Source organism: Brachyhypopomus gauderio, chromosome 4, assembly GCF_052324685.1.
Source record: "Brachyhypopomus gauderio isolate BG-103 chromosome 4, BGAUD_0.2, whole genome shotgun sequence".
Classification (NCBI taxonomy): domain Eukaryota; kingdom Metazoa; phylum Chordata; class Actinopteri; order Gymnotiformes; family Hypopomidae; genus Brachyhypopomus; species Brachyhypopomus gauderio.
In genome coordinates this window covers 29,791,204-29,815,151 of record NC_135214.1, presented here as the reverse complement: position 1 = coordinate 29,815,151, position 23,948 = coordinate 29,791,204, and the positions used below count along the sequence as shown (strand labels likewise).

General features: G+C 38.9%; 2 protein-coding genes and 2 long non-coding RNA genes across 11 annotated transcripts; 2 read left to right on the top strand and 2 right to left on the bottom strand.

Moving 5' to 3' along the window:
• The first annotated feature begins 915 nt into the window (after positions 1-915).
• Positions 916-1,348, top strand: LOC143512913 (uncharacterized). Its single transcript, XR_013130546.1, has 3 exons — positions 916-1,000; positions 1,121-1,237; positions 1,325-1,348. It is a non-coding gene; the product is annotated as an uncharacterized LOC143512913 (long non-coding RNA).
• A 3,571-nt stretch (positions 1,349-4,919) lies between these two features.
• Positions 4,920-7,600, bottom strand: mapre1a (microtubule-associated protein, RP/EB family, member 1a). The gene is made up of 8 exons (XM_077003716.1): positions 7,432-7,600; positions 6,969-7,140; positions 6,553-6,698; positions 6,193-6,388; positions 5,879-5,917; positions 5,615-5,718; positions 5,310-5,462; positions 4,920-5,218 (listed from the first exon to the last, which is right to left on the bottom strand). Exons 2-8 carry the CDS (start codon positions 7,087-7,089, stop codon positions 5,168-5,170), a joined length of 810 nt encoding a protein of 269 aa, XP_076859831.1. The 5' UTR covers positions 7,090-7,140; positions 7,432-7,600; the 3' UTR covers positions 4,920-5,167.
• LOC143512911 (uncharacterized) lies at positions 7,562-19,417 on the top strand. 4 transcript variants are annotated; one of them, XR_013130542.1, is made up of 8 exons: positions 7,562-7,714; positions 10,872-11,031; positions 14,401-14,605; positions 14,888-14,977; positions 15,093-15,233; positions 18,154-18,282; positions 18,646-19,179; positions 19,279-19,417. It is a non-coding gene; the product is annotated as an uncharacterized LOC143512911 (long non-coding RNA). The 4 variants fall into 4 exon arrangements; XR_013130540.1 differs by having other exon boundaries at positions 14,401-14,977; XR_013130543.1 differs by having other exon boundaries at positions 14,401-14,977; positions 15,089-15,233.
• On the bottom strand, positions 9,853-23,231 carry dnmt3ba (DNA (cytosine-5-)-methyltransferase 3 beta, duplicate a). Of its 5 annotated transcripts, none has more exons than XM_077003679.1 (26): positions 23,157-23,231; positions 21,467-21,601; positions 21,155-21,300; positions 20,746-20,950; positions 18,815-20,547; positions 18,124-18,274; positions 17,228-17,296; positions 16,884-16,960; positions 16,570-16,701; positions 13,983-14,039; positions 13,674-13,823; positions 13,421-13,528; positions 13,210-13,345; positions 12,891-13,010; positions 12,717-12,761; positions 12,538-12,617; positions 12,321-12,433; positions 12,012-12,195; positions 11,770-11,854; positions 11,485-11,630; positions 11,203-11,293; positions 10,866-11,014; positions 10,698-10,783; positions 10,540-10,609; positions 10,323-10,441; positions 9,853-10,172 (listed from the first exon to the last, which is right to left on the bottom strand). In XM_077003679.1, exons 2-26 carry the CDS (start codon positions 21,588-21,590, stop codon positions 10,028-10,030), a joined length of 4,521 nt encoding a protein of 1,506 aa, XP_076859794.1. In that variant the 5' UTR covers positions 21,591-21,601; positions 23,157-23,231; the 3' UTR covers positions 9,853-10,027. The 5 variants fall into 5 exon arrangements, with proteins under 5 accessions (XP_076859794.1, XP_076859797.1, XP_076859798.1 ...); XM_077003682.1 differs by having other exon boundaries at positions 16,570-16,629; XM_077003683.1 differs by lacking the exon at positions 16,570-16,701.
• Positions 23,232-23,948: the final 717 nt, after the last annotated feature.

Below are 23,948 nucleotides of genomic sequence, written 5' to 3'. Positions count from 1 at the left end.
ACACAGTCAGACTCACAGGTAAAGGGCCAAGTCCATCCTGTTGCATGTCCTCTGTTTTGAGTATGACAATATCATTGCTTCATATTTTCAGAAAGGTTGGAAAAGAAAAGTGCCATGTAATTTAACCAGTGAACGTAAACTGGATGGATATATTTGTGTTGTTTTTGATAACTGTTAGAATTATGAAGACCTGCTGTGTCATCAATCAGTGATGGCCTCCTCACTCCTCACTCGAGCATTTAAGGTGGTTGCTCCAAAACTGTGGAACACACTTTCTCCACATTTAAGATCAGCTGACACTGTAGATACTTTTAAAAAACAGCTAAAGACTTTCCTTTTTACGCAGGCGTTTAGTTAGTGGTGGAGGTTGCAGCCGTTGACCTTGTACACTGTATTTTATTTCTGTTTTATAGTGTGTTTTTGTGTCTTTGATTTATTTTATTTTATTTTCCGTTGTAAAGCACTTTGTGGCTTGTGCCTGTGAAAAGTGCTATATAAATGTATTTTACTTACTTACTTACTTACTTACTTACTTACTCTTATTCAAAGTTTACAATTGGTTTACAATTTCCCTACAAGAGGTAGGCCAGCGTAGTGTTAGGAGTCTTGCCCAAGAACTCTTATTGGTATAGCTTTCAGCACTTGCCCGGATGGACAGTGGGGTGAACATTAGTACAAATTTGTAAAAACAAACAAACAAACAAACAAAAACAAACAAACCAACAGACAGATAGATATATACCATTATATCTATCTACCACTATGATACGATTAATAAAAGTGCACTGAGTCAATACGTGTGTCGGGTTTTGTACGCTGTACGTCCGGTTGTACGTTTTGTACGCTGTACGTTTGCGAAGTCGATGCCTTTTATTTTGAAATTCTCATTTTAGGTGACGGGTAAGTGGGCGTATGCGGAATTTAAACAGAAATACGACATCTTTGCTGCATTTGCTAGCTTTTAACAAAACTAAATAACAAGGGGATAAGACTTTTCCAAGTTCGTTGATTAAATTTTAGTATCACTCAAAATATGAAAGCTGAATATTAAGTTCACAATCGTTAGCTTTTGTTGCTTCCCATTGGAGCACTGACTTAAAACTATGGATTCTGTTTTCAGCAGATTTGATTCGTATGACTTTGACAGTGATGTTCGTTTTCAAGAAGGTCTGAAAAAAGTGAACACATTAGAAAGTAACAAAGATTTGCTGAAGTTAAAGATCTTCTTTTACAACAGGTACGTGCTGATACCTGTGTGTATGGGCAGGTCGATCGATGCAGATAGCCTATAGTGTTTAAGTTAAAACGATTGCTTTTATTGTAGGTTCGTCGAGCCAATGGATTTAGTTGGATTCCAGGAATGGTCAGCTGGCCGACGGGCATCGCGAAATCTGTCGGATGTAGAAACTGATATGATCTGGGGCAAAGACTGTTCTGCCCAAAGTGATGAAAAACGTCCCTGTGGGGAGCGTCTACAGTCGGAAACTAAGCTCGAGGCAGCGCAGCTCGTGCCCCTGTCATTCGCAGAAGTGTTGCGCATGATTCAAACGGGCGAGGAGATCCCTGGACTTCAAAACTTGGATATAAAACCATGTAACCATTTGCCCACAGTTTCACACATGTCGAGGAAATCAAAACCTTGGGAGAAGTAAGATAATGCGTCTCACAGAGCTTTAACGCTGCAAACTGAGTTGTAAAGATTTGTAAAGATTTTGGTGCCCATTCACCAAACTGAAATGCCTCACTGAAGAAAAAAAACTTTTCGATCCATCTGTGTATTGTTTACAGTTGTAAATATAAGCCAATAAAAATTTATTTAATGCATTTTATACCAATGTCAGTGTATATGTGTACAAGTTGACACTTTAACCATTTGATTTGGTTAGTTCTTCATGAAAACGAGAACCAGAAAGCACAGATGTGTTGTCAGCTATCAGATGGTGGTATGAGAGGTATGAGAAGTGGATTATTGGTGTGGTGGGGAGGGCAAAGGTGAAAGATACCAAGTGATGATCTGAGAAGTTGAGTAGGGTCGTGCTGATGTCTGTAGCCATGGAAGGTCAGTCGAAAACCAAGTCCAGGACATTGCTGTCTTTGTGAGTCAGAGGTGAGTTGATGAAGCACATGTCGAATGAGTCCAAGAGAGGAATAATACAAGAGGATTGGGGGTTTGCTGAGGTAAGGTTGAAGTCTCCAAGGAGAGTAAGTGTATCCATCAGACTAGGAAGGACGTACGGATAGAGACACTCCATCATCTGAGGTGGCATGTTTAATCAAAATACAATTATTCACCCATATTTTTTTTTTAAATACAGGACACTGTTGTCAGCAAACAAAAAACAAAAATTTGTTGCATGATAGAAAATGCCCATGCTTCAAAAGACTGACATAAAACAAGAGCTGGTAATTTGTCACATTTGTCCAGGTTTTTTGTTTGTTTTGTTTGTGCCATTTGTGTGAATGCATCTCCACCTTTCAGGGGCCTTCCACCATGCACTACAGTGGGATAGATTCCCATTGAACAAGACGATCTTGCCCCTACTTGCCCCCTATCCATGTATCAAGCAGCAGTATCTTTCCATATCCCACAGCCACACAGAGTGAGACAAAGTATGAGTGGGCTGCTGAAGACAGTCCTGCAGGCAATTCTGCTAACACCATTATTAATGGGATTATTAAGGGGAAACTAGAACAGAATAATAATTTTAATCTAGTCAGATCACCAAACTGAATAGTTCCTGTTGGGCCATTTGAGTGTGTTAAAGACTCCTAAATGTGCCATTCATTCATTAACAAAAATGTTGAGGTTTTTTTTTTTTATCAGTGTAGCATTAATCATACTTTCTTTGGGTCTGTGGCTGGTATTTCACATCCTATTGAATACACATGCACTCGGCCGGATATTCTTAGAAGCTACACCTTCTGTCTTAAACACACAGACACAAATCAATTCTGAGAATATGAACTTCAGATCAATAAAATGAATAATGGGAAATATTAAGAGTGAATAGTATATGAAATTTGATTAAACTTCTGAACAAATATTTGAGAAAATTATTTTAAAAGAAATACAATTTGTAAGCTTCAAGGATATGTAACAAATCAGGATTTTTAGCATTTTAATTTGTCCTCCAAGTAATATTTTTGGTTGAACTGCACATAAAATAATTTTTTTTAATATACAGATTTCTATGGAATACTCAATTATAGCACGACCCATATGTTTTACTCAGATACATATATTGTGTAATGGACAGGATCCCTGTAGTCTACCAACACACATTATATTAAGAGTAGAGGAGTGTTGGTCAAAGCTTGTTCTAGACTGCGACCTGAGCCGTCCACTGACATCCACCAGAGGGAGCTCGTCAAGCAGTACTATGTTGTTGAAGTTCTACAATTACAGCTCGTGCTGAGGTGGCACCGATTGTGGAAATGCATGACCTTTTTACCACTCAAGATGCCCGACCATGCATGATTATGTGTAGGATGGACGAAGGGCACGCTATCACCTGGTTATGTATGAGTTCCAGATTCAGATTACCCTAACAAGGGCCGTTATTTTAATATTCAGGAAATTAAAAGAATTTATCAAATTCTATGTATGTTTTACTAGTAAATACATTAAGTATAGGGTACATATAACTATGAAGATGTACATAAGAAAGTATACTTCAGCGTAGATACAAGATCAGTACACCAGTGAGATAGGAACACTTAAAAACTCCCAAAATAATAAACCTAAGGATGCTTTAAAATAAAGCAAAAAATAAATGTATTCAAGAAAAAATGAAGAGGGGTAAAGAGAAGAAAAGGAAGGTTTTAAGCAAGGATGTGAAAGAACAGATATAGGCAGTTCCCAAGTTTGGAATCAGCGGTGCTGAACGGTCTTCCATAGTTCAGCGGCTAGTTTGGGGAACTGTAACTAGAATCTGAAGTCCAGAGTTGGAAGATCTAACTGTGCGAGAGGGACAGCACAGGAGAACACATTCAGAAATATAGACAGGAGGAAGACCATTTAGAGCTTTGACAGAAGAAGAATTTTGTACTTCATCTGTGGAATGACAGGGAACTTGTGCAATTGCTGGAGAACAGTTGTAATGTGTACAATATGAGTAGGAGCAACTGCTGAGTTCTCAATGGACTGTTGATTAATTTGACAGGTAGGCAATAGAAAAGAGAATTTACAGTCAAGGCAGGAAATGGTGTAGGATAGATAAAAAATTATCAGCATCCTATTAAGCCAAAAACATTACTGCACATACTAAAGTGATCACTGACTGTAAAATAAAAAACTCTTCTTTTAATAGTGCATCATTCTTAACAATGATAAAAGATTACCTAGGGTAAGTCATCTTTTATTAAAGAGCTTTTAGTTAAATATCAAGGTTTTTAACAACTGTATGAACTTGACCATGTGGAGTAGGGAGCCCATAAAACCCGTAGATGATCTAGAGGTGTGGGTTTCGAAGGTATGCCGGATTATAAATATCCTTTTTAGCTAACCTCAATTTCAACAACGCACTGCAAACAGAAAAAGATTGTAATATACAAGTTCCTTCCTCTATAGTCCCCCAGGAAAGGGAAGTGCCCAAAAGCAAAGCCACAGGGGAGAAACCGATCTCACATCCTGTGTCTTAACATTTAAGAGGAAGTCAATCTATACACCATACCACACCAAAACACCTTCATGTGATGGACAAACTGAACTATAATGCTGTTTGTTTAAACTGACATGCAACAATGAACAAAGATACATCAAATTTAATAATTTGTTCTACGTTCTAAAGAAAACATACAATATGTTTTTTTTTTTTTATAACACTGCAATCATGCTTCACGTATTAGTGAAAGGGCTTGTTTAATCGTTCAAAATAATTTAAAAAATGGACTCAAAAACAAGTCATTGATTTAGAAAGTGCAACAAAGAAACACCTTTAATAATATATTATATCAAAATAATGTTACTTCACAGGGCAATAAGAAAAACATTTTATGGGACAGAAACAGAACATTTCTGAATCTAAAACATTCATAGGTCATTGTGCAAAAGCTGTGCGCTACATGCAGCATACAGAAGAAAGCAAGGTGCCAGGCTGCATTTGAAAGCATGCACAGCTGCCCAAGCATAGCCAAACTTTACACCAAGACTTTGCCTATCGACTGCTTAAAACTCTTCTGGTTCACCCGTGCCATCAGGTGGAACTTCAAAACCATCCTATTGAAAAAGGTAAATTATTATTATTTATTAGCTAAAAAGATCAATGATTGCTTACAAAACACATCATCTTGTAGCTGATAACACTTACATCAGTGGCATATAGAATATCAAGTATCTTTTGCAGTGTGGGGTCACTGTCCCCTTCTTTCTCTTGGCAAATTAGCTCGATGTTCCTCAGTTTGCCAAAATAAAAGTCCCTCTCCTTCTCCAAATCTGTGACGGTGCATTTCAAATCACTGACCTAGTTATCAATATGTAATAAAAATGATAGATTAGGTACAATTTGCAGGAGGTGCTTTAAAAAATTCATTCATTCATTCATTCATAATCAACCAAATGAAACAAATATTAAAGAACCGTCAATACAAGTTCTATTTTTAATCAGGGCCAAACCATCTGAGTAAGTTCTTCTTTCTCTTCATGCATGGCCCCCGAGTCTGCTCTTTGCACTGCAGCTGGTGCCATCTTGGAAGCAGCTGTGGCTGACCTCTGTGGAGCTGGAGAACAACATGGTACACAGTACATGAGCTGTGTAAAAATGAGGCACACCATAGTCACGTGTGGGAGAATTAAGTAGTGATGCAGCGCTGTAACTACAAAATGGAACCAAAGTGCCTTGACGTGAACTTGGCTCGACACGGGTGTCATGAATCTTACCAACTGGAGCTGTTGGCTTGACTGAAGTAATGCGTGCCTCTGTTTAAGAAAAATGCCACAAATATGCTATTTAGGCAAGGAGTTAATCAAGCTGTAAAAAACATTTAAATTTAGAGAATGGCAAAAGAACAAGGACAATGTTAATTAATCAGTTATATGGGAATTTGGGGATTTTTGGGAAAACAAAGACAAATGCTTATGAATTGTAAGCAATGCTCTGTACATTACATGAAGATCCATTATACTTTACATAATGGAACCAGATACGAGAATACTGGAGCATTCTGTATTGCCTGAGTGTTTTTCCCCCTCACCGGAGTTGCCTTTCCTAGGTTTATTAGCTACGGCTGTAAGTGGAGACTGTGAAGCTGCAATCTCGTGCCCCTGGCGAGCCAATTCAGGATCATATTCTTTGCCATCATAATTAGCATCAAAGAACTTCTTAAACCACTGCACAAACTCAAAGTTATCCTGAAATTTCCCTTTCACAAGCTTGTCCACTGGAATAACCTGTAAGGAGCAGAGGTGGAAAATGCTCAAATTTGAATGTTCGTGAAATAACAGTACATGTCAGAAGAAATAATGCATTACTTCGACCAACATACACTTGTGGAAAACCATTTGGTCTATTCCAAACACAAGCCAAGTGAGTCATGACACTAGACTTTACTCACTTTGTTCACACCAAGTTTCTTGAAGCTGGCTTGAAGGATTTTGAAATTGTGAATATACTCATGCTCCAGCTTGGCATTGAATTTCACTTTCTTCAAAGGCAAACATGATGGGAACAACATGTCCATGAACTGACAGTAGGCAGTTCCTATGCAAACAGTAGCAACAGCACAGCCAGCAGTGAGTTTATGAAATTAAGAGTCACAGAGTAAATAGGCCGTAGTGGCTCAGAAAGCTAGTTACATAACTGAAAACATATTTTTAAACAAAGTTTAACAATGTTTTTTACCAACAATAAACTTTATTTTACTAAAATTGTGAATTGCTAAAAGCACGTGTTAGTCAAGGACCGAATTCAGAACAAAGCAGGCTATAATGTGAACTTGTCAAGTTAAAATGTGAAGTTAAATTAATTTACCTGAACAGAGTTGTTCGACCTTTGAATGGTTCATTCGCAGAGAGTTGTTGATCCACGTTAGCATATCATGGCGACTAAGGTTGTCACTGGTCACTGAAGTCGAGTAAACGTTTACAGCCATCGAAGAGGAAGAATATATTCCGAAGATGTCAAGATGTAATTCTGAGAGACCCTGTTAAGACAGGATTATAACTTTACCTCTCAAGCTAGGATAATTAAGCCACCCCCTACGCCTAGCAAGGTGTCAACTGCCGAAAAAGCGGAAACACATGTCGCCACCCACTTTTAAATGAACTATTTAAAATGTATTACAATTTATTGCGCTAGATAATTTAAGAAAGCAAACCTAAACATCTACATATTTAACCCAGATACCTAGTTAGCCTAGCTGTTAGCTAGTTAACCTAGTCTTCACACTCTGCCATTCGACTTTTATAACACGTAAATTCTTCTATTAACTTACCACAGGCAAACTTGTCTGTTAATATTACCGACTAAGGTAAAATGTGACAAGAAATATACGGTTAATGCCAGCTGTGTCAAGTTGTAAAAGAAATCGTAGCTAATCAAAGAGCCAAATTTCTTATAGTCTCTCTGCGCACCTCAACCCATAGCTCGCAATTTGTATGTTGCCGCCTCTGCGACTTCATGTACTTCTCTGCTATTGGCTTATTCCAGGTACCACGTGACTACTCACGTCAACATGTCCGAGCAGATCAATCTCGTTGGCAATTAATGAAGAGAAGGTAAGCACATATTTCCGTTGCATACCAATTAATAAAATGAAGGAATTTTACATTTTCTGAGTCTCTGCAAAATTATTGTCAGGTTTATACCAAAAGGATGAAACTAAAAGGTCAATGATGTGCGTGCAGTTCTTTATTACATTTTGTTTTGAAACATTTTTTGAATAAGATACCAAGGCCAGGAGCATGATTGTGAGTTTTCAATGAAAAATAATTTTGAATGTCCTTTTTTGGATAAAAAAGTGTACCTCCTCCTCAAATGACTCATATTTTATGGATCTGTCCAAGCTAATGCTGAAAAAAGATCTAAAGCATAATGGGGTTCATTTCAGACATGCATTTACTAAAATAGTAATATTGTATACAAATGGTGCCAAAATGGTTTATAAATATCAGATGGAGGACAGATGTTCAGTTCAACACAGAATCAACTAAAATCTTGAAAGACCCTCTTTAATACAAAAACTTTATCAGACAATACACATATTGTTCTTTGTGAGTGAAAACAAATTATCTCATTAAGGTTCTCACAAAGATATTTTTTCTAAAATGTTAGCCTTATATTATGCTAAAACAAAACCAAAGAATTCCACATTTGACAAAACTCATACAAATGACCTTTCACATGGACACAGGTCAGAACTACAGTAAACATGCATCCTACATGCACCATTTGACATCCACTATATCACTTATGAATATCTCCAGATCCCTACACAATCCACTTCATATGACTAAATGACAGTTTGGATAGACATCTGAAAACATCTGGTGTCTTACTTTACGTGTTTTAAAATCAAACACACAAACAAAAATCAAAACCCCAGTAACCACATTGTATTGGTTTGATATAGACTCAAAATTACAGAGAACTACAGTAACAAATTTTGATAACAAATAAAAAAACACAAGTCAAATGACAATGTTTAAAAACGATAGGCCTACTTAAGAAGACTCAGCATATAGAAAACTACCACAAAAAGGCAGTAGGATCTTAATCAGCTAAACAGAGCAAATGCTGCTTAGTTAGCACCTTAGCACGAGCACCTGAAGTACAGTAATCTCAATTTCATAGCACCAAACATACAATTTATAGACACATTTAAAATAAAATGAATTGTTTCATGGCAGTTTTGGATGTAAACTGCGAGCACATCCATTATTCTATTGGAAATGTTTTTTTAAGGATTTCCACTTGAAATAGTTGGGAATGTGGTTATTTGGTTAAAATATAAAAACTACTGTCTGTCCACTTAGGCACTTACTTAATGTCATTACAGAGAGTAGTCTTTCCCCACTCCAATTTTCTGTGAAGATTCATTAAAAAATTTTGCTGCAAAATGTCCTTGTTGGTATCATAGTTCACAGCATCAGAAATAGTTCAAAGGAAGACTAGAAAGTGCCAGTTATCGCTTCATGGTTAGTTTCTATTCTACTTACATCTGTGGGCTTTGGGTTGTCTTGAGAATTAAAAACATAGACTATTAAATTCAGTTACAGGATTATGCTTAATTTTGTCAATAGACAATACCAGTGGTGTAAAAATACTGTGGTCTGAGTCAGCTAAACAATTTCAAGATTGCTAAGTGGCTAAAATGCTAAAAATGATTACAATAGCAAAAATATTTTCAAAACACTGGAATACAAAATTCTGACAAACTCATAACATTTAGAGTGTGGTTAAAGTGAAAATAATTTTCCTTTATTAAATTATAAATAGGTAAATAGTATTTCTTTTGACAATAGACCAATCACAGAATATTAATGAGGTAGTGGGTGGGGTTTCACCAGGCTCTCTCCAGCATATTCAGAGTCGTTATCAAAGTCAATGCAAGGACAGAAAGTAGATGTATCGCAAGAAAATATGTTGAATAAAAGAACAAAAAAGTGTCTGTGCATTCTAATGACCTCCATCGCACTAGTTCTGATCAAGTCACTTTAAAATGCTTAAAAATTTGATCTACTGTTCTGTGAAGTTACCGTCTGCAGAAATACTTAAAATGAAACAATAAAGTTACTCACACAACCCCAGTTCTTTGATAACAGGAGTGATGTTATTTCAGTATGGAAACTCCTGAAACATGACTGCAAAGCACCAAAAACATGACCCCCCCCCCCCCCCCCCCCCCCCCTCCACAATCCCCACCCCCACTAAAAAGGCTAGGGTCACTCTTGCTATTATGGAGAGATACTGAACCAATGTATAAAATTAACCCTCTAAAAAGTCATTAGTTACAGAAGAAACATGAATAATATTATCAATGTAAAAGTGTTGGTGGTAATGTTACATGTTGGAAGTCGTTGCTAGAGCAGCTAGGACTCGCATGCAAAGTAATCCTTGAGAGGGGCGAAGAGATGGCGAATCACAGGAACACTCCAGGAACGGCCCAGAACCTTCTGCCTCTGCCCTCGACCCATGTTATTCACATCAGTATAGTGCTTAGGGAAACCAAAAACGCTGGGAAAAAAAGAAAAGACTGCCTTTTACCATTGCTAAATACAATATCCAAAGCCCAAAATATGGTCCATAGTATGTTTGTAAGCATTTAGTGTGATGTCATTTGGACTTTTGATACCTGTGCAATTCCCTTTTTCCACTTGTGCTTACCTTTCCATTTCTGTGCACCAAAGGTAATCTTCCCTCCCATTCATGGAGACAGGCAGAGGACCCATTTTCCCCTGCTTAATGGAGTTGGATTTGGTTGTGATGGTTCGCACTTTATTAAACTGTAGAATGAATGAAAGACACCATCAGGGTTACCACACATGTCCAATCGGCAGACTAGAAGATGAGCGTCACCATCACATCTCTCTCTCATTCTGACCTTAGCAAGACGCCCGACCTCAAGGCATTCCTGCAGATCCACCTTGTCGTTAAGTGATGTAGACAGCGGTCTGGAGAAAAACATGCACTGTGCACTTAAATATTCCTGTCTTAACCATTCCTCAAATGCTTAAGTGGAGTCTTGAACAGTCTGTGTACCTATTCATCCCAGGGAGGTTACCCCAGAAGTAACGAGCTCTGTGCGCTGGGCTCACTTTAACGGCATCAATCAGGATGGGATTACACTAACAAGACAGCAAAACATGATGCTTTAATTTGGCATGACTCCAAAGAATTCTGATAATTAAGATGAGGCTGCTTTCTAACCTCCAGGAAGCGACAGATGTCAGCTTTATCGTGGGCGCTCATGGCCACGACGTTCTCAAAGAGCCAGAAGAAAGGGCGGCTGTCATCATCTTTAGGCCTCATCATGGTCAGCATGCGGTAGTACTCAAAGAACAGACGACCTGTGCCCTCTGAGAACAAACAACAGGTGACTGGGAAGATATGTATGACTCAGCCATACAACATACATGAGCATGTTTTACTTTAACTCTCTGAGACAAAACCCAAGGATCATCATCAAGAATCAAAATGGCATCATAAAGAAATCTTAATATACATGTATCAGACTTTCACACTTTTCCTGTTACATCTGTCTTACCAAAAAGGCCTTTTCTGGCTGGATTTACCATGGAAAGGTCATTACATGGACTGCCACCAATCAGGAGGTCAAAAGGGCCCCATTCAGCCAGCTATAGAAGAGAGGGCATGAGAGGTTTAAGAAATGAATGGCTTCATATCGCTGTCTAGCACTATTACTGTAACATAATAATATGCACAACTCAATAACACTGTTGACGCCATAACAGAGTCTGAGAGAAACCCAGCCCGTCAAAAAAAAAAGTTTTAGAAGTGAACCGCCATTCCTACTACCGATACTTACATGCTTCCTGGTAATGGTGCGAACGTCGTTGACGTATTCAATTTTCCCCTCATGCTTGATCATACCCACAGCAATGGAGTCCTCACAGATCTCAGAGGCAATGTAGCGCTCCACCTTGAATCCCAAGTCTTTTAGAACAAGATAGCCTAACGATGGAAAAAACACAGAGAAAAACTACAATAATCTCCTAATTTCTCTCAGACTGCTGTCACTGGAGTCCTTTAATTTCCATTTGCCTTCAGTTTCTAAATTTAGAACAATATCGAAGCACAATAATTCACTAACCTGTGGCAATGCCATCAAAGAGAGAGAGGACTCTTATTGGCCGGCGCTGATGAGCAGGAATTGATGGGTAAACTCTGTGTGGCTCCTAGATTGCACAAGAAGTAACAGCCCTATTAGTATACCCCTATTAGTCCTAAACAAATTAGGCAAATCACTGCAACAATGACTTTGTTGTCCTGGTTACAAACAAGGATTAAAATATTGTGATGAGGCAACAAAGTGCTTATAAGAATGTCACTCACAAATTCAAAGGCACTGTTATTGGCGAAGAACTCCTGCACTCGCTTGCTCCAGTCTTGTCTGACCTTGAGCACACCATACTTCTGAGGGGGCAGGCAGATGTAGCAGCTCCATGGATCTACTTCCTTCAATTTGTCAAAAGTCGATGGTCCGACCAGCACGTTCAGACAGTCCCTACAGTAACATCTGGGAGGGAGGTACGTCGCAAGAGTCACTTTGAGAACAAGCAGCTTGTTATTATTCAAGGTATAGGACAGAGAGGATGGAAGTGATCGAGGGGTAGCAGAGAAAAGAAAGAGAAGACTTTCAACCTGCAACAGCTGGCATTGCCACACAGAATGACTTCCAGCCCAGCACAGCAGACAGTGCAGTAAGACTGGTATCCATCTTCATCATATCGGAAAAGGGTCTCAGTGAAGTTCTCCTGCATGGGACAACACAAATATACAATCATACACACAATCAGTAGTCAGAGGAATAAGAGGATCATGCTTTTCTTGCCCAGCATAAAGCACAGTAGTAGTTTACCTTGCATTTTAAACAAAGGCTTCCTTCAAAAAGTGGATGGAAAATATGAACGCTGGTATTTCCACAAGAAAGACAGAAATCTGTAGAAAGTTGGGAAGATACACAAATAATAAGAATACACAAGGAATTATGTATGCTACAAAAAGAGACCAAACTTTGCAGCAGCTATAAGGACTCACCCTTGATGTTTTTGCCTTTTACTGTGACTTCATGTACCATTTGGTCTAAAATGAAAAAAAGTAATGGTATGATTTAGGAGTAACAAACATTTCCCAGCTCAATCCCACGGGAATAAGACACTAAAATAGCTGACAAAAAACAAGAAATCATCAGTTGGTCATTGCATATTGTACCTCTGCTGTACTCTTGGGTCATAGACATTCTTCCTTTTTGAACAAACTTTTTCTTGGCTGGAGGCTGGTAATCAGACATAGATGAGTCTGAAGACTCTGGCTTTTGGTTGCTAGATGAGTCTGAATGGTGATAAAAGAGAGCTCAATTTATTTTTTTAAGTATACAGGTTACACAGATTATATTAAAGTTCCATTCAGTTTGGTCCATCACAGGGTAAATGTAAATTTTAGTTCACAGTCATAGGTCCACAATACCATAAATATTTATTTAAATGCAGCAAAAAAGCACAAAGTAAAGAGATGCTAATCTTATTTTTACCATAAGAGTTTGGAGGTGCAAAGCCACTGGGGCCTGTGGGTTGAAAGCCCCCAAAAGCCCAGTCAAGCATCACCTTAAGCTCCTTCTCTTTGTTCCCTGTGGAGCTAAAAGTCTTCGAGCAACGCTCTCCTGCCAACTACATACAGAATATCATCATATTTCACCATGCTCAGTCTGAAACTTAATAAAATCAGATTGTATTCTATGTTACCTCGAGAACTTGATAAATAGCATCTTTGTAGGTGGACAGACTCGTGAACGAGTTTCTGCAAAAGCACTTTGCAAATGCAGCAAACGGTAAAAGTCTCTCTGTGTAAATCTGTAGAGAATAAGGAGAAATTCACTGCACCAAATCCAATGAAATGGATCAAATCAAATGGCTCCTAGAATATGTAAACGAGAAGAGAAAGGAGAGTACTGAAGAAGAAAGAGAAAGAATGACTTCAGGTAGACTGAAGCCTTACCTCTGAGTACATGCCATCTCCAAACCATTCCACACGCTTCATTGATGGGGCAGGTGTCTTTGTCTTCCAGTCCACCACTAGGCCTGGCCACCATGAGTAACCCTTCACCTTTCCCCATACCAGCTCTCCAACACTGAAGTCCCTCCCACCCTGTAGGTGGCAACGGAGAGTAAATAGAGCACTTCCACATCAAGATTAACCGAATGCATCCAGAAACATCCAGAATCAGGAAATTGAGAATTATTAGTCTTTAGGCCTAATTCTAGCCCCTAGTCCAGTTAAAATAAAAAAATATCATATAAAGATTACCTGATACTTCTGAGCTTTCTTTCCAGCTGTGGAACTTGGAGTACAGGTGCTTTTTGCCTAAACCAAGAGATCACGCACATGTAATTAACATAAACACGTGAAAAACCTACAGTACAAAGATATGCTGGGCATGTCTTACAGCAAATGTGTATGGAAGGATATGAAGGAGACATAAAGCAAATCAAATGTATTACTGCAACATAATGCTGAACAATTACCACTTGCCACCTTACTGCTCTTCAACGACACTTAATAATAATTATTTTATTTATACCGCACTTTACATTTGGGGACAAAAAAATAACACATAATTTAAAATACGAAGTAGCTTATAAAAAATATAAGAAGGGGAGAAAGGTAGCAGTCCCCTTAATGTGCCTTTTTGAATAAAAATGTCTTAAGGTGCTTTTTGATACAGTCCACAGTTTGTGGTGTCCTTACGTCTCCTGAGTATTCCAGAGGTGTGTTGGAGCTGCAGAAAAAAAGGCCCTGTCCCCCACTGTGTGGAGTTTGATTCTGGGGGACAGAGACGGTAGGTGTTGGAGGAACGGAGACATCTTGTGGACTGTAGAGTGAGGAGCCCTTTTGAGTATTGTGGGGCATTTCCACGAATGCATTGATGGGTGAGTAGACAGAGTTTGTATTCAATACGTAAATGAATGGGAAGCCAACAAAGTGTCGGGAGAATGGGTGCGATATGATTGTACTTGCGCACCCTCATCAGGACTCTGGCAGCACTGTTTTGGAGCTTTTGAAGGCTTCTGCCAGGCATGCCAATGAGGAGCACATTACAGTAATCAAGCCTTGAGGAGAAAGGGGCGTGGACCAAACTTTCAGCATCACAAAGGGGAGGAAGGGGCGAAGTTTGGCTATATTTTTAAGACGGAGTTTTAAAAATTTTACAGAGGTGATAAACATATGCGTCGAAAATGAGATGGGAGTCAAACTTGGTAACAGACGAGATGAGGGAAATGTGACCCAGACCCACTTAAAAGGTGTGGAGCAGAGCTGATGTGGAGTACCAATTAAAAGAGTAAAAAACCTCTTGTTTTATTGTTGGTATGTTGGAGAAAGTTATTTGACATCCATGACACTATTTCCTCGAGGCAGGAGGTAAGAGCTGATGGAGGTGTGGGAGAGGTCAGAAGCCACCTTCAGATCATTGGCGATGAAGTTGGGAGAGGGTCTAAGGTGCATATGGAAGGGCTCATCCTCTGAATGATGCCTTCAACTTCCCTCACTGTTGTGACGGTTAGTTCCACCCCTCCTGTTGGTCATGTCCTTTTTCATGTGTTTGTGTATTAGTTTCCTTTTGGTGTGCTTTCATTTCCTGGTTGTGTCTTACTTCACACTCCTCCCTTGTACTTGGCGCTCTCATCATTGTTTTCATGTGTCTCACATTTGTTTCCTTGTTTTAGTCAGTATATTTAAGTCCTGTGTTCAGTCTCTTGTTTTGTGGGTTATTGTGTACGTAATCTTAGTTTATATGCTGTTTGGTATCTTGCTGTTTCATGTATTTATGTCTCCCCTGTTCAGTGTATTGGTATTTACTGTCAGTGTTAGTTGGTGCATTTGGGTAATGTTTGGTTTCTCTTGGTTTAATGTTAGTGTACTGAGTGGTTTGTCTTGTTTATTTTGTTAATAAACCTCATTACCATCCAGCCTGCAATACCCCAATGTTAACACTAGGAAACACTACAAAACGGAAAGTCTGGCCTGTGGCTCTGCTGTAAGCAGGTCCAATGTGGGGAGGTTACAAGTGGTCAGTGAAGAGAGGAGTCTATTTTTGCCTCAGTGTGTAATTTTGCCAGGCGTATAATAAAACTATTACACTGCTCATCTTTAAGCAAATGAATTACTATGGCAAAGAGCTGTTTTGAGTTCCGGGGACTGTTATTTATTTTATTTCAATAGTATTATGGAGCATACAGCATTGTGGTCTAGAATATCATGAGTGTGAGGGCAAGTCAATAAACATGATGCTTTTGTCAGACACACCCAAGTAGAGATTGGGGATGGGGGTGAAGTCAATAATGACTAAGTCAAGGATATGGCCCTTTCTGTGGGTGGGAACCTTAACTAGCTGCTTTCAAATTAAACAGTCCAGAAGTTCTAAAAACTAAAAAAAAAATGTTTTTGTAAAGAATGATTGGAGGGGGTGTCCACATAAATGTTTAGATCTCCAAGTCCCAGTACGCATACACTGGAAGATGACATATAGAAGGATGAGAGTTCTCCTTCTTCTATAATCAAGTCTGGGTGCTATATTGGTGGGTGGTTTAATAGAAAGTAGATGTGTACATTTAAGTGCCAGACACTCGAAAGTGGAAAGTTTAGGGAGACACAGTAAAAATGAACGTGTTAGGACAAATGATGACAAGACAAAATGTAAGAACGGAGAGAAGTAAAGGTCTTAGTGCTGTAGTAGGGAGAGTGACCACAAGGCTCATGCAAACAGCCTCATCCCACTCACACAACAGAGAGCCTGTATACCTTTATTAAAAACCAGTAGGAAGCTATCCAGCAGGCAAATTAACCAAGCATGCTGGCAGCATGCTGGAGAACCTCCACCTGGGCGGGTACGTACCGCCTCTGTCTTTCTGTCCTTCTGGATGTCCTGTGATTTGCCCCAAGTGCCTGACCCAGCCTGAAAGAGAGCACGTGCCTGTGGCTTCTGCCGCAAACTGCTTTCCCAACCAAATATGCCCCTAATGGAGTCCTGAGGGACAGCAAACACATACACCCCTCACTCAGACCTCACACCTCCCACAGCAGCACCAGAGGTAGAAGAGTAGACAAATGCAGGCAAGAAAGAAAAGAGGGTTAAAAGCAACTGATGAAAATTAGTATGTGTAGCTAAGAGATGTTACCTTTTAGTATGATATAAAAATGAAATTTTACCTTCTGTTGGGAAGTACTAGTCCAAACTACATCATCTTCAACAAAGACCATTCCACCATCTTTGTTTATGTTGATCTCTGTGGGATAAAAGGCAATAGTAAATCACACTGATGGAAAACCAAGTCATCTCCTGTGAACAAAACAAAGACCCCTCCACAACTAGAACAGCAATGCACAGTTGCTTAAGACAGACCAGCACACCCAGCTAATGTCTTATATGTCATGTGAGCCTTCTTTCATCATTTATAGCAGTAATATGCACGAAGAGGAAGGAGAAGCACAGATCATTTGCCAGGAGTTATTTGCTCATGAATCACTTAAACTGAGCTTAAGTTTCCTCACACCTGTCTTACTGGTTATCTTCTGTAGTCGCACCGTGCATGGCTTCACTGAGTATGAAAGGTCAACCATCTCTGGAAAACAACATATTGTTTCTATCAATTCAGCTGGCTTCTGAGAAAAATGCGACTGGATCTGCCTTCCTGAACTGAATAAGAAATTACACTGCAATTTAGCTATTTTGATAGGGAGGTTGCTGTGTGAACTCTTTGAATCATTACACTTTAATAGTGTAAATCAGCAACCTGTGTTTGTGTTAATAGCCCTGAGCCAATGCTCTTACAAAGGTAATCCAAATATAGAAATGTATTTCTGTGAATGATACAAAACTTAAGGAATTATTTAAAATCTTTTAAAAAGTCAATAATACTCACAGCTGTTTAACAGGAAACATTTTTGGGCCTTAAAATCCACTAGATGCCAACATATTTTTTATGCACGTTAGTCTCTGATAGTAACATAGTTGCAAGGACGTAAGGAGTAAGGATCTCAAGTTTAAATCCCTTCATGATTCTGCACTCTTGAATCACACATATTCCATATTTGAGATGAGAAGTTGAATTAGCATATTTTAGCATAAAAATAAAACAAAAATGAAAAAAGTCCACTGAAAACTTGAAATCCATGGAAATACTGCAATATACTTCTGTAATGAAATGTGTCATATTAGTATACAGAGGGTGTAGGGGAGATATAAGAAACTGTATGACTGTACCTGCAACTGCCACTGACAAACTGAAACAAAAATTGTTTAAAAATGTAATTCCTGCCAAGTTGGAGCTTACTCTGAAAAGAACTAACCTTGGATTTCTGTAGGTCTCTCACTGTGGGACAATGATAGCGATGCAAATGTCTGCAAATGTACATTATACCATGCAAATTCACCTCATGTATAACTTACTCTGCGTGTTTTTCCTGTCATGCCTGTCAGGTGATGTCTTGGCGCTGGTGAGCTCTGAGGATGAGTCATCATTGACCATTACGTTGGTGGCATCAGAGTCGCTGTCAGCCAAGCTGTGATCTAGTTGACCCACATCTCCACTTTCAACTGCCTGTGTTGGTAGGGTGGCATTATACAAATACATTACACACACAACACGATCTGGCAAGAGTTACATGCCAAATACCTGATTAAGAACAACTTATCAAATATAATTTGTGAACTGTGTTCATGCTTGCATTACATTCATTATATTCTATTTATATTTGCATTCATTTTTATTATATTCAAGTTATATTCTGGTCTGCTGTAGAAAACAGCTTCCTCATTGTTCACTTCAGATCTGTTACCTCATGATGGGACACACCTGTTCTTTGCTCTATGTCATCACATTCTCTCTTATATAATGTTATTATCTTTTAGTCTTGTATTTACCATTGCATTTCTGAGCCTATTGTCTTGTATGTTTTAAATCCTCCCTAGGAATTCAAGCCTTGTCCTAATTGTCATTTGGAGACCTATTAGTGTTATGTGCATCTGGCTTCGAGTAATCTCTGCATTTGGATCTTTAATATCGTGAGTTGCTTGTTACAATGACTTATAATAGCTAGTTCACAATTTCAATGACAAATTCACAATTCACACTTCATACCTGAGCAAAGATTTTCTCGGATCCAAGAGGTGGACAGGGCAAAGCCAAAAGGCTAAGGATAAGCTTTCTGAAAACCGATGCTTGCCCGGTAGTCTTGAGGACTGAGCTCCAGTGCTGCTCCAAGGAAGAGCTAGGCAGACCATCTGAGAGAAGTTCAGTGTGTCCGTTTGCCTCTTTCCCATCACCATCTCCTTCCTCAATAAGTTGGTACTCAAGGAACTCATCTCTAAGCTGCGCAGATCCATCTGTAGTAGCAAAGAGGCCAAACTGAGCTCCAAGGTCTACTACAGCCTTGCCTGTGACCTTTAGTCTTCCGTCTGGGCTAAGAAGCTGGGACATACTCCTTAGGATACCATCACTCAAGGGTAAGCTTTCCGCTGCACAAGCTGTAAGTGCCTTATAGAATGCTAGGCACTCATCTTGAAACACCTTCAAGGAGTCACCTAGTTCCACTTCCTTTTCAGACAGGAAGTCCTCCACCATTGTACCACCCAAGCTGAGTTCAGTGCTTGGAAGGTGTGACTTTGGATTTTCAAGGATGGCTGGGTCTCGTTCCTTCAGAAAACGTACAACAGCCTGAGGTCGGAGAAAACTGGACGCATAGGAGCGTAAAAGTCCACTGGCTTCACGTAGGATCTGCACAAGATCAGCACGAGCAGAACCCTTGCGGTGTTCCAGATGATCGTTAAAAACATTAAGCGGTTCAAGGCCATGTGCCAGAAACATGAAAGTAACCCTGAGTTTGGGATTTTCCAGTTGAGAGCAGATTAATTTAGCTTTATCATCCTCACTATAGGATGCAAAGTATGAGTTCAAGTCTGTCCACATTCTGATGGCTTTGTGAACGAGAATATAAAAATTCTTGCAGCTGTGGAAAACTGAGGAGATATCAATGCCATCGACACCTGCAAACAACATCTTGAGATTGTCATTCTTAGTGCAGCAAGTGGAATAGTGTTCATAAATGTTAACAATCAGCTCTTGAACCTGGTTAGAGAAGGCCATTACTCCAGAGTAGCAGGCAGAGTCTGCTAAACTATAAAGACCACCAAGTGCCACCACTTTTGGGTTGAGTTCCTTCAGCTTACAGGCAACCTTCTCAGATGTCTCATCACAGCCATCAACATAAAAAGCTGCCAGGTTGCTGAAAGGCAGCTCAAATCTGTTCAGGGTGTCCACCAGTGACATAGCAATAGCATCACTGGAGTCAACATTCTGAAAAACGTCTAGGATTCGGATACGGTGCTTTGCGACCTTTTCGTCAAAAAATCCCAGAAGTACTACACAGGCAGAGCTTCCTTCACTTAGTGCCACCTGACTATAAAGGTACACACAATAAGGGATATGTTTGGCAGTAGAAATAATGTCTCCTGGATATTGTAATCCAAGAACACATTTTGCAGTTTGTTGCGAGACCTTGTTAGTCTGAGGAGGCAAACAATGTGTTTCAATGAAATTTAGCATGAGTTTATTACAGATGACAGAGTTGTCAACCTGCTTTCCCATTAGTGATTCCGTTCGGGCAACCATCCTGTGCTTTTTACTCTGCTGGTGTTGTTTTAAGTCACGCAATCCTGAGTGGAGGATGTTAAGGTTTATATCACAGATTGTACAGTATGCATAAATAGACCCCAGAGAGCTGGGTCTGACCCAGTTGATGGTTTCTTGCCATTGGGGGTCATAAGTGATGCGATTTCTGTCATGATCTGTGTCCGAATCCTCTTTCATTTTTCCTAAGCCAAAAAGGAGTTATTAATACACACCCTTTACATTCTGATAATAGATTCTTTTAACATTATCTTACTAATAGCTGAGTAAAATGCTAAGACCTGATGCAAACAAGCAAGCAAAATATATATATATATCTAACTACATATAACTAGGATAAACACAGTTTATGATTTAGCTGTCTATAATAAATTCATTCTTACCAGGTCTATTAAGACTTCTTAAGGCTTTTGAAACATGGGGAGACTTAAGAGAGGGTCTTGCAAGTGCAATTTCCTGCCCTTTGCGTGCTTCCACTGGGTTATATGTCTGTGCATTCAAGTTAGTTTGAAAAAACTTCTTGAACCACTTTAGAAAGGCAAAATTGGGCTTGAAATTCCCAGTGATGAGCTCTTCCGCTGGAATAGACTGCAACAGGAAGTAGTTATAAATACTGCAAAAACTAAACAAGATTTCAAAACGAAATTAAAATGACGCCATCTGACTTTATCCATGAATACAGATAACTCTACAACTTAGTCCTGGTTATATTGGGTTGTTTATGAGTTGCTGCACTTCAAAGGTGAAATAAAGTACAGATTGTAAGTCAGACTGTAAATTGAGAAGTCTCACTTTTGTGATGCCATTCTTCGAGAAGCTTTCTTCTAGAAGACTGTAGTTCTCCAGAAAGTCCTCCGGGTCCTGAGATTGAAACTTTACTTTGCTAATGGTGATAGTTCCCGGAAAGAGCCAATCTATCATCTGGCAATAACACGCCCCTGCGCGGAACCACATAATCGGTTATTACACAGTTTATAATATATTTACCAAGTCCTCATGACTGTGTTCTTCATAGATGTACAATATCCATATCCAAATGATTAATATTATTATATGTACACGTGCATGTAGACATGACATTGATTCCAAAGGTAAGTGCAATACCTGAACATATCTGTTCCACCTGGGTAAACTTGGTTTGCAGTAATTTGTTAAGCCAGGCCAGAATATCAAAACGGCTACATTTGTCATCAAAGGCATCTAGGTTCAGATTAATGTGCGTTGCCATTTTCTGGTATTCTACAAGAAAACATTCATAGCTAGTGTTAAATATTAAAAACTTATCGCATAGGCGTCCACAAAACCAAATAACAAATCACCACTATATTATTTGGCCTAATTTCATACAATATATTATAAAAATGAAAAAAATGAAATGTGCCATATTTTGTCAATTGTGATTTTTACACCCCAATCGAAATTTGTCCTCCGCTTTTAACCCATCTGTGCAGTCAGAACACACACACACACACTAGTGATTACTAGGGGGCTGTGGATCAAACGTACCCAGAGCGGTGGGCAGCCCTAGCCCGGCGCCCGGGGAGCAGTTGGGGTTAGGTGCCTTGCTCAAGGGCACCTCAGTCATGGCCTGTCTGGGAATCGAACCCACGACCCTCCGGTCACAAGACCAGTTCCCTAACCGCCAGGCCATGACTGCCCCCCAAAACAACTAACCATAACACATTATTCAGATCTAATTATAAGGTCTATATTGGTGAGAAAAATAAAAAACGCTATATTCAACAAATGCTTTCTATATAGCATAAAGTTTATGTAAACATGACTAATGTACTTATATTAGGGTGCATTTGTACTAACTAAGAGTTGTTTCTTAAAGTTGTTTGCCTTAATCGATTCATTTTTGTTAACAGCATCATTTGCACTTTGATTATTTTCAAATATATTTTACAAATGCAATCATTTTTTAAATACTCAAAAGACAATGTAATATTGAATACATATTTTACGTATTTTAATAAACGAAGTAAAAAAAACTCCATTAACGTTTCCGGACCAATTGAATCAAGAAGTTTGAAAAAAAAAAAGTGCTTCCTCCCTCCGTCAGTTCCGACACGTTGAGCTCCGTAATCTTACTCTCCTTCCCTTTCAATGTATAGTAAGTAGCCCGAGAAAAAAAAATCTCGCGGGGTTGTTTTTGCCGCGAACATTCCACGCTTTGATAGAAACTTTCACTTTTACAAGCGAAGGTTCTCTGTCTTATTTATAGCACAGTGAATGGATATGACAAAAATAAAGCAGGAAATTTGAAACAACATTTGAAGTGCATTAGTGAAACGTAACTCTAGACACACCGGCTTTCTGCAAATTAATTCAAGGAAATGTCATTTTAAATACTTTAGCTAAATTTGGTCACCTCATTACTGGGAAATGGAGAAACTGTATTTTGACAGACGCTACTTCTTATCCGCTTAACATTTTAAAACAATGAGGTTGGAAACGCGACAGCTAAATCGCTTTGTTTTAGTTTTCTCCTAAACTGCGCTAGCTTCCAGTGCAATCATTATGACTTTCTAGAAATGCATGTCCGAAGAATCGCCGGAATCTTCAAAAAATAACCAGACAAAACGAATTTAATTTAGCAATGATGTTTTCATTGTGTTACGACCGGTTGCCTTTGTGTCTTTGATGATCGCAAACATTCGCCTACTCTAGATAACAAAATCACCATTTGTTTACAGAAACATCATTAAATGAATGCTCTCGCTTTAAATAAGGCGAGTGCTCAGTAAAGTTATAAATGTACATTGCACTTTTAAATTGAAATCGAACCTACCTCCTACAAATGGTCCTACTCCTGCAGGCCACAAAGTAGCCTAATCTCGAAACAACCGATGCCACACAAATGACGTGCCCCAACCTATACATTTTCCTGAATTGGATTGGTCTGGAATCAAAGAGGGCGGTGCTATAGCGCACTAATCTATAGTCTGTTGGGATTATGTTTGTTAGCTATAAGGGGCTACTTGATAATCGATGACAACCTGAAATAAATGCATGATTGTTATAATGTAGCATATTGGTTATACTATAATCTCTATTGCATGCGCATGTTGACCTCTTAATAGTAAACTACGCCTACAGGAGTATATATCGTACGCGAAAAGTGTGTTCATATCTAGCCTATATATTTAGGTTAGATATGAACTAGCCTAAATATTACTATTCCTATTGTACGTATCCACAGGCGACACTATGTGTGATATAATCGCAGGGTAAATATGAGGAGAAAACTATAATAGGCCTGTAAGGCAGAACATACACAGCCAGGCTGATTTCTCCCACCACACGATCAGTAAACACAACTGATATTAATAAAAACAGAGGCTTGCGTTAAATTACATGCTACAATTACTCGATTTAGTTTGTTCCTTCACTAGGCTTTGATTTATCTAAAATTTAATGGTTTAGTTAACCCCTTCCGCGTTTATTTATTTCACGATTTCAAGATGCTCTTCGTACAATTGCAAAGGAAATAAATTGTAATGAATGTAATGAAATCCTATATGTGAATGTAATTAGGAAATAATTGGTAAAGCGTAGTTTCTGACGTTAATACCTACGTTAC

Bases quoted from the DNA above. Each gene is read 5' to 3' on its own strand.
- mapre1a (XM_077003716.1), bottom strand. From the start codon at position 7,089: ATGGCTGTAAACGTTTACTCGACTTCAGTGACCAGTGACAACCTTAGT. The intron at 5,918-6,192 runs GTGAGGGGGAAA...TTTCTTAAACAG, and splicing joins ACCTAGGAAAGGCAACTCCG to AGGCACGCATTACTTCAGTC. The intron at 5,719-5,878 runs GTAAGATTCATG...GTTGTTCTCCAG, and splicing joins CAAGCCAACAGCTCCAGTTG to CTCCACAGAGGTCAGCCACA.
- dnmt3ba (XM_077003679.1), bottom strand. From the start codon at position 21,590: ATGGCAACGCACATTAATCTGAACCTAGATGCCTTTGATGACAAATGT. The intron at 14,040-16,569 runs GTACGTACCCGC...CTCTTGGTTTAG, and splicing joins AGGACAGAAAGACAGAGGCG to GCAAAAAGCACCTGTACTCC. The intron at 13,824-13,982 runs GTAATCTTTATA...TGCCACCTACAG, and splicing joins AGAAAGCTCAGAAGTATCAG to GGTGGGAGGGACTTCAGTGT.